The sequence below is a fragment of the Dromiciops gliroides genome, chromosome 5 (assembly GCF_019393635.1).
Source record: "Dromiciops gliroides isolate mDroGli1 chromosome 5, mDroGli1.pri, whole genome shotgun sequence".
In the NCBI taxonomy this organism is placed as follows: domain Eukaryota; kingdom Metazoa; phylum Chordata; class Mammalia; order Microbiotheria; family Microbiotheriidae; genus Dromiciops; species Dromiciops gliroides.
The window spans coordinates 290,726,761-290,740,442 of NC_057865.1; the positions used below are offsets into that span (position 1 = coordinate 290,726,761).

Consider the following 13,682-nt stretch of genomic DNA (forward strand, 5'->3'; position numbering starts at 1 on the left):
TTCCCACAGCCCCTCCAACATTGACTGCTATCATCTTTGCCAATTTTGGGGGTGTGAGGTGAAATATCACAGTGGCTTTGATTGACATTTTCCTATTATTAGTGACTTGGCACAATAATGATTATTATAGTTTGTAATTCTTTTTTTTTTTAATTCTTCTTTTGAGAATTACTTGTTGATCACCTTTGACTGTTTAGAAGTGAATGGCTTTTGGATGCCATCTTCTAAAACTAGCTGTTAACTTGCCTTTGATAGTCAACAGTAATGGGGGAAAAAAACCACAAGAAGCTAAACCACCTATGCTCCTAAAATCTTCAGTTTCATGACTAAAATTCTCTTTTCTGGAGAGCAGCTCGTAGAAACTGGTAAGGAGCCCCTGACCCATCTTTCCAGAACTGTAACTGTCCTTCATCTTCTCTGACTCTAAAATCCAATATTCCTTCCACCAAGCTCCCTCTTCTAGTAGGAGGCTGCTTGATGATGGACAACTCCCTTCATCTCTTTGAACCTCAGTTTCCCCATTTGTAAGATGATTTGTAATAATACTTGTGCTAACTACCTCAGGGGGCTGTTGAGAGGAAAGTGTTTTGTAAGCTTCAAAGTGTCCTGGAAATGTAAGGACAGGCCATGTGGGCTGGAGGCTATAGAGCTCGACTCAAGATCCTGCTTCTGAGACATACTGACCTTTAAAGGCAGTCTTCAAAATGGAGTGAGCTGACTGGTTGGGTAGTAAGTTAACTGCTTCTAAAAGCAGAGCAGAGGGGGCAGCTATGTGGTTCAGTGTTTAGAGCACCGGCCCTGGAGTCAGGAGTACCTGAGTTCAAATCCGGCCTCAGACACTTAATACTTACTAGTTGTGTGACCCTGGGCAAGTCACTTAACCCCCATTGCCTCACTAAAAAAAAAGTAGAGCAGAGGCTGGATGCCTGCCTGCCAATGAGTCTGTGGCTGGGGTTCAAATACTAAGTGGGAAGACCCTTTCAGTTCTGAGGCTCTAAGTCCCAGCATGCAGTGTTCCAGGGTGGATGGCAATAGAAGAAGTCCTCGGAGGAGGGGTGAGACTTTCTCCTGCATTTCTGTGGGCATCTGGGTGAGACAGGACCTTAAGGATTGCATTTCTAATCCTTAGGCACCCTAAGCGGAAGGGATAGTGCGCTCTGCAAGGACACAGCTGCTTTCCTCTATGGAGTGGGTTTTCCTCCTCACTTTCCTCTTGGGCCCTAGTTATAGCATGTACACAGGGGTGGGAGGTAGGAGTATTGGGAGACAGGCTGGAAAATCTTCAGACCTCAGAGAACATGTGAGAAATGCAGGAAATATGACTGACTCTCTCTCTCTCCCTCTCTCTCTCTCCCCCTCTTTCCCTCTGTCAACTCTTTTTCTCCCTCTCTCCTTTATCCCTCCCTCTCTCTCTTTCTCTCCCCTCCCTTCTCCCCCTCTCTCTCCCTTCCTCTCTCTGTCTCTGTCTTTTATCTCTGTTTCCCTACCATAACTTATGTTTCCAATCATGCCTCTGTCTCCTGCCCTGTGCTTTAATGATTTCCCTCACTGCTCCTTTTTTTTTTATCTTGGGTCTCTTTCCCTTTGCGTGACTATGTTTCTCTCTTCTGTCTCTCAATTTTTCTCTGTGTGTTGCATATGTGTATGTGCATGTGTGTGTGCATGTGTGTGCATGTGTGTGTGTATATTCTTCTCTTTCTCTCCTCCCATGCCTCCTCTCCTATTCCCACCCCTGCCTCTGTCTCTCCTGGGCCCCTGCAGCCTTCTGGGCATTTCTCTGGTTCGTTGGTTTCTGTTTCTTGGCCAACCAGTGGCAGGTCTCCAAACCTACGGACAACCCTATGAATGAGGGGACAGATGCTGCTCGAGCTGCCATCACCTTCTCCTTCTTCTCCATCTTTACCTGGGTAAGTTGAGACCCTTTGCTTCTGGTCCAGCTACTAAAAAGCATGTTTTTCTCCCTCTGGGTTGGTTTCAGTAGGAGCCAACTATTTGCAGGCAGAGCTTACTGGACTCCATAATACTTCAATCAGTGACTGCCAGGAAGTCTGGTGAGTCCAGAGGGAGGAAAGGGGCCCAGGATTTGGACCAACGCCTCTACTTGGTTCTTAACTTGGCTACCTACCCCACACTGCTGATGAGAGAGAGAGAGAGAGAGAGAGAGAGAGAGAGAGAGAGAGAGAGAGAGAGAGAGATCACTTCCTCTTACTCAGTGCCTCATTCTGCCCCTCTGCAAAATGGAGAAAGAACATCCCATTCTGAGGCTAATGAACAAATGTCCATAAAACCCAACGATTGTTGTAACAAAACTCCATGGATGCATCCTATGCATGAGTTAGTTGATTGTATCATGAGTTACTGTGACTGAAACAATACATCAGCTGAGGCCCATCTGTTCTTAACCCCCTTGCTACTAAGTAGGCTGGTCTTTGGTTGGCAGATAGTCCATCACTAGCCCTGCCCAAAAAGCCTTTCCAGCTCGGTGAGACTTGTCACAGTTTGGTCTCTGCTGGCAAAGCCTTTCCATCTGCACTGCTCTGCAGGAGGAATAATAATAAATAATAATAATAATTTGTGTTTCCATAGGGCCTTACTAAGTGCTCTTCTCCCTACAAGGAAGGCAATGAAAAAATTACTCTCCCCATTTCACAGATGAGGTAACTGAGACTTACAGAGATAAAGGCATTTGTCCAAGATGACCCAATGAGCTAGATCATGGTGAAGCATCAGTTTTCTGATGCCAAGTCCAGTGAACGTTCCCTGCCATGCCACACCTGTCACCAACCATACACCAGCATTTGGCCAGAGCATGTCTCTGTATTAACTGTAGGCGTTATGAGCAATGATGGAGCTAAACATATGGAGGTCTGACAGAAGGTCTGAAATTGCGGCCAGTCCTCTAAACCCAGTTGTCCAGGTAATCCCTTGATGTCCATTCTTGTGGGCAGGTTCCACAAGTAAGGCTTTGGGAATATCTTGCTCTGGCTGTATGGAGTGATAGGAATGGGCAAGCTGGTCAGTGTTACTATAAGGCAGAGAGAGAGACAGAGAGAAAGGAGACAAACAGAAAGAGAGAGAGAGAGAGAGAGAGAGAGAGAGAGAGAGAGAGAGAGAGAGACTGAGAGAGAGAAGAGGGAGACAGAAAGAAAATCAGACAAAGAGAGACAGACAGAGAAGAGGGAGAAAGACAGACAGACATAGAGAAACAGATGAGAGAGAGGGAAAGAGACAGAGAAGAGGGAGAGAGAAACAGACAGACAGAGAGACAGAGACAGAGGGAGGAGACACAGAGACAGAGAGAATCAGAGAGAGAGAAAGACAGACACGGAGAGAGAGACAGATACAGAGTGAGAGTGAGAGACAGATACAGAGTGAGAGTGAGAGACAGAGACAGAGAGAGAGAAGAGGGAGAAAGACAGACAGAGAGAGACAGAGATTGGGGTGGGGAGAAGAGGTATAGATATGAGAAGAATGACAGTCTTTGGACAGGGACCAAGTGATGTGTTTCAAAAGGAGAGCTTTGTGTCCTGTAGAAAAGGGTGGTCACTCACAATCCAAGGTCATTAAGTCTTTGATTTTGGCCACTAGCTTGAGGAACAACAAGGCGATACTGTTGATCTCTAGATTTTCCTGATCCAAAACAACTGTGTTCACTCCGTACTCTCAGTGCCTCATTTTCCAAATGCGCGAGGCACTGTCCTTGTTTCTGGGACTGCAAAAATGAAAAGCACCACAGTCCCTGCCTTAAGGGAGTTTACAGCCAAATAGAGAAGATGAAACGTACAAATAAGTCAGAATAAAAGGCATCCCTTGTTGTGGTCCAAGCAGCCACCTGCCTTGTCTGCTCCTGCTCATCTCCAAGAAGCCTTTGGCTAGCAATGACCAAAAAGCACAGTTACCATAACCTCATTAGGGATTTGAGTCCTGGGTATGAAGAAGAAAGGTGAGGGAGACAGTTCGCTAGCTACCCACCTTTATACACACACACACACACACACAATTTTTTTTTTTCCAGGCAGGGCAATGAGGGTTAAGTGACTTGCCTGGGGTCACACACAGCTAGTAAGTGTCAAGTGTCTAAGGCCACATTTGAACTTAGGTCCTCCTGAATCCAGGGCCAGTGCTCTATCCACTGTGCCACCTAGCTGCCCAGCTAAAAACAAAGAAGCCCCTGGTCAGACCTACATTCCATGGATTTATATTCAAGCCTCTTCCTCCAGAAGAGTTAGTGTGGGTATCCATCCCTGCGATGGTAGAAAGGATACGGTAGAAGACCTGGGTCCCCCTCCTGGTTTGGATGCCTGCTTCCTATAAGACCTGGGGCAAGTTCCTTCCCTTCCCTGGGCTAAGGACATATTCTCCTCTGGTTAAGTGCTGTGGGACAGTGAAAAGTCCCAGGTTTAAAGGTAGACAACCTGCATTTAAATCCTGGCACCACCATTTATTCCCTGAGGGACCTTAGACAGTGCATTTGCTCTCTGTTTGGCCTCCATTTCAACATCTGTAAAATGGGTCCTTGAACTAGAGGCTCCCTAAAGCCCCTTTCAGCTCTAAAGTCTTGATCTTTCCCCACCCACTCAACCTTGCTCTCTCCTTACAGAGCATGCTTGCGTTCCTGGCCTCCCGGAGACTCAAGGATATCACCTTTCAGGAAGAGTACAGCACGCTCTTCCCCACACCTCCTCCACCTCAGCCATAATTCCCCTCCTCACAGTTGCTTGACCCCTCTAGGCCTCAGGACAGACACTGGCTCTTGTTACACAGACCTCTGTGTCCCTGGCTTGGGGTCAGAGGGGAGAGGAGGTTGGCATGTGTGGGGGAAAGACAGGAGCAGAAGTCATAACAAAGATGGGTCAGAGAGAAATTGATATGCCCTTTCAACCCTGAGTCCCATTTACAGGGTGTCCATACCTGTACTTTAGTGGGGTCAAAGGTCTAGCACCCTTCCCAGCTAATTAAATGATTTCACTTTCCTCAGCTCATCAAGGGATGATCAAGCTCTGAAGAGTGGATTCACAATGACTAAATTCCCAGAAGGCCAGAGGACTAACATGTCCATTTTTACAGGTCAACATGTTGGCCAAGCAGGTTAAAATATGTGTGTGTGACAGCTGGTCAGCACATTCCCTTCCCAATAGGAAGGTCTACTTGGGAGACTGTATTCAGATCAGGGAGCTTGGTGAGGTCAGAGGGAATCAGAGTGAAGGGAGTAAAGTACCATGAATGGGTGTTGCCCAGCCCCAATAGCCTGAGGTGTTGTGAGTCCTCCATTCATGCCTGGCAGCCATCCCCCTGTTAGTAAACCAGAGCCCCATCTCCCCTGGACAGTATTGGATAAACATGTGATATCTTCTTCTCCAGCTCTTCTTCTTTGCCTAGACTGTGCAGACCCTGCCACCCTCATGGGTGCATTCACCCCTCACATACCAGAATCTTCAGGATTCCTTCCACACAGGTTACCTGATGGGTGTTACACTGAGATCGCCGTGTCCCCCACCCCTGCATCTAAGGGGAGCCCCTTTCTCCCATCAGGCACTTCTCCCAGGCCCCTCTTTGGTTTAGTCATCTTGGGCAGGTGGGGCATTTCCCCTCAGAACAACAGCAGCGATTGTCCCTGCCCACGCAAACTGGCCTATGTGAAGGCTGGGTTCAGGGAAGGAGGCGGGATGTGATCCCTTTGGGCCTTTAGGAAGCTGGGAGGGCTAAGCCGCAGAAATAGAGAGAATGCCCACACGTGTTCTGTGAAAAGGGCTTCAGCCGCCTCTGTATTCTGGATGAAGGAAAGGGGATCTGAGGGAAGATGAGCCATGGCCAGTGCAGGGCATCTCTGAGTCTCCCTCCTAGGTCATCCTGCAGGAAGGAATTCCTTCTGCAACATCACAGACAAGGGGACTCCCAGACCTTCCTTGAGAATCTTGGGTAACCGGGTGCTCACCGTCTCCTGAGGCAGCCCACTGTGCTCTCTGAGGGTTAGGCAGATTTCCCTCTGAACGTTCTACCCTCTGCTTCTCATCCTAGCACCTGGGGCTTTGTCCATAGGATAGATTTCCAGCTGCTCTTCTCATGTCCCCTCTGGGTTCTCTCTTCTCTAAGCTACACAATCTTGGTCCCTTTGGGTGATCTGACCATAACTTTCTGGTTGGCTGGTATGGGGATCCTCTTCTGGATTTGTGGCATAGGTGCTACCTTTCTGGGGAGTGTTGAGCATCTGGCAGGAGCATGACTCCCCCATCCCATTTACACACTCTCTTCCCATCACCACCCCCAGGCACTGCCCTGCTCTTCTTCCATGTTTTCATGAGCTTTTACACAAACTTTTTTTGGAGGGGTGGGGCAATGAGGGTTAAGTGACTTGCCCAAGGTCACACAGCTACTGTGTCAAGTTTCTGAGGCTGGATTTTAACTCAAGTCCTCCTGAATCCAGGGCCAGTGTTTTATCCACTGCGCCACCTAGCTGCCCTCCCCACCCCGCCCCACCCCATTCTCTTTCCCTTAACCATCTCTGGTTGACTGTCAGTTTGCCCCCAAATACAGAAACCATTCTGTGCTTGGCTGTCCAGAGTCCGCTAGATTGATGTGGGACTTTATTGGGCAGTTCCCAAGCCCACTTATTTCCCAGAGCTTGTCACATTTTCCGGCACTATCGGGGATCGCACTGTCAGTACCTTGCACTCTTTGCCATAACAAAGCCCACTAGGCATTTTCTTTAAGGCCTAATTTCTTTCCAGCCCCATCCCTGGCTTATAAGGGTCAAGGCTCAATGTGATGATGCCTTTTAGCAGCAGCAGAAGCAGCAAAGTGGTAACTCTCCTCATAGATAAGCTTGTCAAAAGGGGATAATTCCCATCCATCTACACAAACTCCCAACTTTGTCTTCAGATCAAAGGCTACAACTCCCTGGGCCTTCTGCCCTTGGGCAGCATGAAAGGAGGCCTGAGGGAAGCCCCCTCATGCCAAGGCTGCCTCTCAATCTTCTCTCAGGATGAGAGCAGTAATAACAACAAGTCCCATCTGTAGACAGGTCAGGTTAAAAAGAACAATTGCCTCACGACAATCCTGCAGAGTGAGTAACACAAACAATGTGTGACAGGTCACACATCTTCCTTTGACTTGTTGCTTCTGACATCTTACAATGCTGCCCTTGACCAGCAAGCTGGCGGATGGCAGTGGGTCATTCCCAGAATGCAGGAAGGCAGGTTTCCTTATCTGTCACTCCTGCTCCCTGTTGGGCATTAACCACTTTATTTTGGGCACTAACCCTACAGAGTAGCATGGTGCACGTACTAACCATTAACACTGACTAACCTGGCTTTTGTCTGTGTCTCCTCCCCTCCCTGGTGTTCCCTCTCCCTCCCTCCTACCTTTGGCCGTCCACTCGCTCCCAAGGTGGGCCAAGCCGTGCTGGCCTTCCAGAGGTACCGGATCGGCGCTGACTCAGCCCTCTTCTCCCAGGACTACACGGACCCAAGCCAGGATTCAAGCATGCCTTATGCCCCCTATGCCAATGAGCCGGAGGCTGGGCCTGACATTGGCGGCTCCTACCAGCAGCCTGCCAACGCCTTTGATGCTGAGACGCAGGGGTACCAGACACAGGGGTATTAAGCCAGTGATGGGCCCCTCCCCCAATCCCTTCAGGCCCCCACCCCCACTCCCCCTTGGCCTCTCCACCTCAGTGGCCAGAGGCAAAGAAAGATACCCCCATTGCCTTCTCACTCCTGATCCTCCAGCCCCAGCTGTTACACACTTACGCACACACAGACTCCACACTTACTCTTCTCTCTCAATCCCCGGCCTCATTTCCTCCAGCTGAATGGAGTATAGTTCCATCATGCTGAGGTATGTGTATCCTGCCCCTCTCAAATTTTATTAGAAATTGTCTCTGAATTCCTCCTGGGTCCTAGGAGAAAGCAACAGAGTATCCAAGGGGTCTGACCATCCAGGGAGAGGATGGCGGTGTCCATCCTGGGGGTGAATGGGGGATGGTTGAGGGAGAGGAGTGTGTGTGCGCGCGCACATGTATGTGTGTGTGTGTGTGTGTGTGTGTGTACTCACCAGAGGGTGGAAGGAGTTGGGAGAGTTGAGGAAGTGCAAGTATACTTGGATATGATGGGTGGTAGAGAAGGCTTTGCAAGTTTGTTCAGGAGTGGCATGGAGCAGGGCCCAGTGGCAGAAGGCTCAGTTGTGTTGGGGGAAGGCACTGGATCCAAGAGTGAGAAGAGCTTCCCCATTGGTTGGCCTTGATGCCTGCCCGCTTAGATCCCTCCAGCCCCGATGTCTGTTGAGGGATGAATCCCGACCCCATCACAGCCTTTCCCCTCAGACTCTGGGCTCCTTTTCCAGGGTCCTGGTGCTGTGGGGCCCTTTCAGTGTTATCGCCATTCCCAGGGTCCCACTTGGCTTCGATGGGAAGGATTAACAGGTTCTTCTGTGCCTGTGACAGAACATCCCCAGGCCAGGCTTTGTCCCAGCTCTACAGGGTTTCTGCTGATCTGTATGTCCTCTTGACCCCAGTGCTTTCCAGACCAAAGTGAAGGTACTCATCACCTTCTCCAGGTCACTAACTCAAGGGGACGGGGACAATGCTCAACAATGCCCACACAGGAACTTGCCTCCCAAACATTGGAGAGCAGTTCATGGTCCCCATGCTGCTGAAGTGCCCCTCAAAGAACTCCCTTCCCCCTTTTGTCCCGAGCTCTTCTCCTGCAGGTTCCTGGCTCCTTTGGCCTGTGTCATCCATGAGTGACCCAGCTATGGATCTCAGCATCCTCTGGGAACAGCAGGCACTGCCTGGACATCCCTCTCCTTTGGAAAACCAGAGCAGCCTCCTCCATCCCATGCTTCCCCCAATCCCCAACCTCCTCCATCTCCCCATCCTGTCTGCCCCCAAATCCAACCCAACAATTGATTCTTGTATCTCTGAGACCTAGGGTTGGAAAGACCCTTCTGAAGGGAAGTCTATCCCACTGCCTCATTTAAGCCATCCCACACACATGTTTTCTGCAAGTCAAAGCTGCCTTGTATATAGCCAGACTATAAATGGGCTGGGTGTGTCAAGCATTGGTATCCTGAATTAATCATTCACCAAAAGTTTCCAGCACGTCTTTCCTATGTTCAACCTTGAACCAGATACTAAGTGTGAGATTCATGCTGAGGAAGCTAGGGTCCTTGTCCTCATGTAGCCCACGGACTCATGGTGGAGCTGGCTGGGGCGGGTAAGGCATCTATACATAGAACATTCTTTGTTATTGGGTTGGGCTGGAGATTTCACTTGTAAAGGGAACTCTGAAGAAGACTTCCCTCCTCTTACATTGGGGGAAGGAGAAAATGTAGACATGGACTGGCTCTGCAAGTTAGCCAGAGAGCACTCCTGGGGCTGGAGAGGTTAAGTATTTGCCTTGGGTCACAAACAGGACTTGAACCCAGGTCCTCTAGATTCTGAGGCTGGGGAAGCATAGGGCCTTTGGCTGGAGTAAAAGGAATGAGGGATGGAAGGGGAGAAAAGCTTGGAAAGGCAAGCTGAGGCCTGATAGAGAGCCTTGAATGTCAGCTGCATGCCCTCTCTTGCCTGCTATCCAAGGGCAAAGAGCTTGTGGACTTGCCTGTCCTGTCCCAGCATGCCAGAGTGCCTGCTCATGCTCTCTGGCATAATCCCCCTTTTGTTGGGACTTCGCTGGAGAGTGTCCAGTGCCTGCCTCATCCTTCCCCAATCTTTGGAGGTTGGAGGAGTAACCCAGAGAAAGGAGTGACTTTCTCAAGGTCAGGAAGGTAATTAATGGGCGGGTTTGGAACCTGGAGCCTCCAACCCAAAATCCAGTGTTGTTTACACTATATTCCCATTGCTTCTCATCACAGGTGAGGCACCTGAGGCCCAGAGAAGTCAGAACAATGTGTCTGATGTCACACAGCAAATGACAGAATTGGGTGGGGGGAGCCTGGGCTGGCTGGTTCCTTCTAGACCATTCTGGCCTCACTGTCCTCAGGCAGGACAGAATGAAGCTTTTCTTTAAGTATCTGAAAGGCCATGATGGGGAAGAGGCATTAAAAGGCAATTGTGAAAAGAGCCCAGATTTGGGGTCAGAAGACTCCAAAGAGTTCAGATCCCACACTGGTCAGCCATGTGACTTTGGAGACGCCCCTTTCACTATCTCAGCCTTCACTTTCTCTGCTATACAATGGCAAGGTTGGACTGGATAGCCTCCAAATTGATGATCTAATGACTGGGGGAACTTTAAGGTCTCTCCCATGTTGACATTTTGTGGGTCTATGACCTAGCTAGGAGTAATGAGTGGAAATTACAGGAAGCACAGTTGGGCTCAGTAGAGGTAACAGCTGTTTAAAAGTAGAATGGACTATTTCAGGAGGTAGCGAGGATTTTCCTGGGCTTTGAGCCTCCTGACAGCCCTCTGTAACTAAAAGCCTTCCAGCAGTGGCTGGGTATAAAGGCTTTGATAGACGAAGGGAAGGGGCTAGATACCATTTGAATTCTTTTCCAGTTCAAGGATTTGTTCTGCTTCACCAGACAAGTCAGTTCCCCTGTCTAAGGTCCAGTTTCTTCATCTGCAGAATTGGAGTTTTGATTTCTGTCCACCTTACCTGGTAGAATGTTATGAAGTCCCAATGAGATAAAAAGTGTGAAAATACTCAAAGTGATGTTCATCTGTGAAAGATTCAGGGGGTACTCCCACCCCAGAACCCTACCACACACACCCTGTCTCATAATCACCTCCAGTGAGGCCCTAGAATTTTGTACTTCAGGGCAGAATTCCTGGGCTTTGATCCTCCTGACACTGCTTACTGCCCAGGGGACCCCAGACAAAGCTCTCAACTTCTGAGGGCCTCGGCTGCCTCACCTAAAATGGGAGTGCCACTTTACCTACTTACCCGAAGGCAAGGTGCTAGAGCACATGACCTCTGGACACCCCTCCTGGCTCTGAGAGGGAGGCAAGTTTGCTCTCAACTTGGTGGGGGCTTATGAGAGCAGGGGCACGGTGGAAGAAGGTGATGCTTATGGGGGATCATTTTCTCTCCTTGCTGTACTCCAACTCCTCATCCCTCTCCCCGACCCCCAACGCCAGCCAGGATCTCCCTATTCAATCATACCCAAACCCATGTGTACTGCCCCGGCTTTTATAAGCAGTCAGGCCCTGGTGACTGATGGCTCCCCTCTGTCCTAACCCCGGATTTCCCTCCACTTAGCTCCTAGGAGGACCCTGAGGGGCTCCAGACTTGTTGGTTCCTGGAGTGCCTCTAGCAGGCCCAGCTCTGTTTCAGAGGTCCATGATGCCTTTATAGCAAAGCATCTGTTTACTTCCATGTGAGCCCAAGGTTTTTACCTCCTAGCCTGCCTCCCCCCCTAATCTGTTTCCTGACTTTTACACTATCTCGAGGTCCTTGCTGCCCCCCAGACCTCCCTCAACTCACTGAGGGTCCTCGGTCCCTTCCCCTCCTTAGACCCTGCTTTTCTGCCCTGTTCCTGCTCCTGGCTAAATCTGGGTCCAAGAATCCTCCCTGGAAAGCAGAGGGTGGCCTCAAGCACCACTTTGGGGCAAAGCTCCCCACTTTAGGAGCTGTGGAGGGATAGGCACCTGGCCCTCTGCTCCCTCTGACTGCATCCTTGGGGTGGCTATGGTCCTAACTGGGTGTCCCCTACATCCCTCTCTCCCTCCTCCCGCAGCATTACTGCCTGTGTATAGTATAAATATATATTTTATATATATAAGATGTATAATATAAGGCTATACAAATATATATGCGTGTGTGTGTGTGAGTGAATGTGAGAGAATAGTAAAGGATGGTCAGCTCCACGCAGACCCCATAGTAGAGTGTTCATCTGGCTCTCCCTGGTGTATTCAGACCTTTGCCCTGCCCACCAGCCCTTAGCCACTCCATCTGGTTGCCCAAGAGGGACTCTCAGAACCTGTGTTGGCTCCGTCCTTTATATTTGTGCTGAACCAAGTGAAGGTGGTGACTACTGGTGACATTATCAATAAAGTGGTGTTCCAAACCCGATGGCTGGCCACTGTGTTCTTGATTTTCCCAGACATGAGGGGAGGGGGAAGGGAATGGGGAAGGGTGGGAGGTAGATATAGATTTGTTTTGTTTTGTTTTGTTTTGTTTTTGGTGAAGCAATCGGGGTTAAGTGACTTGCCTAAGGCCACACAGCTAGTAAGTGTCAAGTGTCTGAGGCCGGATTTGAACTCAGTTCCTCCTGAATCCAGGGCCGGTGCTCTATCCACTGAGCCACCTAGCTTCCCCAGTAGACATAGATTTGTAAAGGACCGAGCATTCAGCCAGGTCAGCCCCTTTGTCCCCCTACAGGCCAAGGCTTCTGTATCCTAAAAAAGAAAGGCTATTTGATTTGAGGTCAGAGAGATCTGGGCTCAGAGTCAGACTTAGCCACTTACTTCCTGGGTGACAGTGGATAAATGACCTCCCTGTACCTCTTCCTTCATCTGTAAAAGGAGACTAGCTGAGATGATCTCAAAGGGACCTTCTGTCTCCATTTGATCTTTCCAGCTCCAAATCCTAGGGCACCCCAAGAAGGTTCTTCAGGATCTTACCTCATTTACTCAGGTGTACTATGCCTAATGTTCTTGGGGAAGATACTTGGTTTAGATGAGTCTTCAAGCTTGCAGTAAATAGGGAGATGAGATATAAGCACTCAATAACAGTATAAAATATCATATGATGACACATTAGAAAGGGACAAAAGAGAATATTCCGTAAGACCTGGGGATGGCCGGAAGAATTTGTAGAGAAGACAATATTTGAGTTCTGCAGTGTTCTTCTTTCCCCTTGGGAATTATCTCAGTGGGCCAGGCTTGTAGACTCTTTTTTGCTTGTTTGTTTTTTTGTGAGGCAGTTGGGGTTAAGTGACTTGCCCAGGGTCACACAGCTAGTAAGTGTCAAGTGTCTGAGTTCAGATTTGAACTCAGGTCCTCCTGAATCCAGGGCCAGTGCTTTATCCACTGCGCCACCTAGCTGCCCCCCAACACATAGTCGTTGATAAGTCTTTTTCCCCTGGCCTCACACAACACTGTTTTGGAACTCTCCAGTGTGCTCACATACAATTTGTGTAGTTATCTGTATTTGTTTTCCCCCTTCTGGACTCTTGAGAGGTTCTAGGAGGTTAGGGACTATGTCTTAGCTACATGTCTCTTTGAGCACCCAGCATAGTTGGCTCTTAAGTGTTTTTTGGATGGAAGTTGACATACAAACACAAACATATTAAGAATCAAAGCGGGGTGGCTAGGTGGCGCAATGGATAAAGCACCGGCCCTGGATTCAGGAGTACCTGAGTTCAAATCCGGCCTCAGACACTTGACACTTACTAGCTGTGTGACCCTGGGCAAGTCACTTAACCCCCATTGCCCCGCAAAAAAAAAAAAAAAAAAGAATCATAGTAATGGAGAAATCCAACCAAAATGGGAAATTTGAAAAATATATTAGGACATCACAAAAAAGGGGGGAGAAACTCAGTTTTAACCCTAACCCCATCTTGGCTGTGGCCAACTGTCCTTATAAATTGGCTCACACATACCTTCTACCCCACCCCCACCCTGTCAAAGTGAGGTCTGAGCAGGGGACAGAGGCCAGCAGTAAAACAGAACTTTTTGCAGCTCTTTAGAGGGGAGATATTGACTCTGATGGCCAGGTGGAGGAGCAGACCTGCTGACAGATGG

At 49.1% G+C, this 13,682-nt stretch overlaps 1 protein-coding gene across 2 annotated transcripts in view; it reads left to right on the forward strand.

Moving 5' to 3' along the window:
- SYNGR1 (synaptogyrin 1) overlaps positions 1-12,009 on the forward strand; it is a 33,486-nt gene extending 21,477 nt beyond the window's left edge. Inside the window, exons 3-4 of one of the 2 annotated variants that reach the window (XM_043968237.1) lie at positions 1,762-1,907; positions 7,387-12,009. In XM_043968237.1, the coding sequence (XP_043824172.1) occupies positions 1,762-1,907; positions 7,387-7,602 (362 nt within the window). In that variant the 3' untranslated portion in view covers positions 7,603-12,009. Of the gene's footprint in view, positions 1-1,761; positions 1,908-4,600; positions 5,357-7,386 lie in introns of those variants that run through there. The other variant, XM_043968238.1, reaches the window with a different exon arrangement.
- Positions 12,010-13,682: the final 1,673 nt, after the last annotated feature.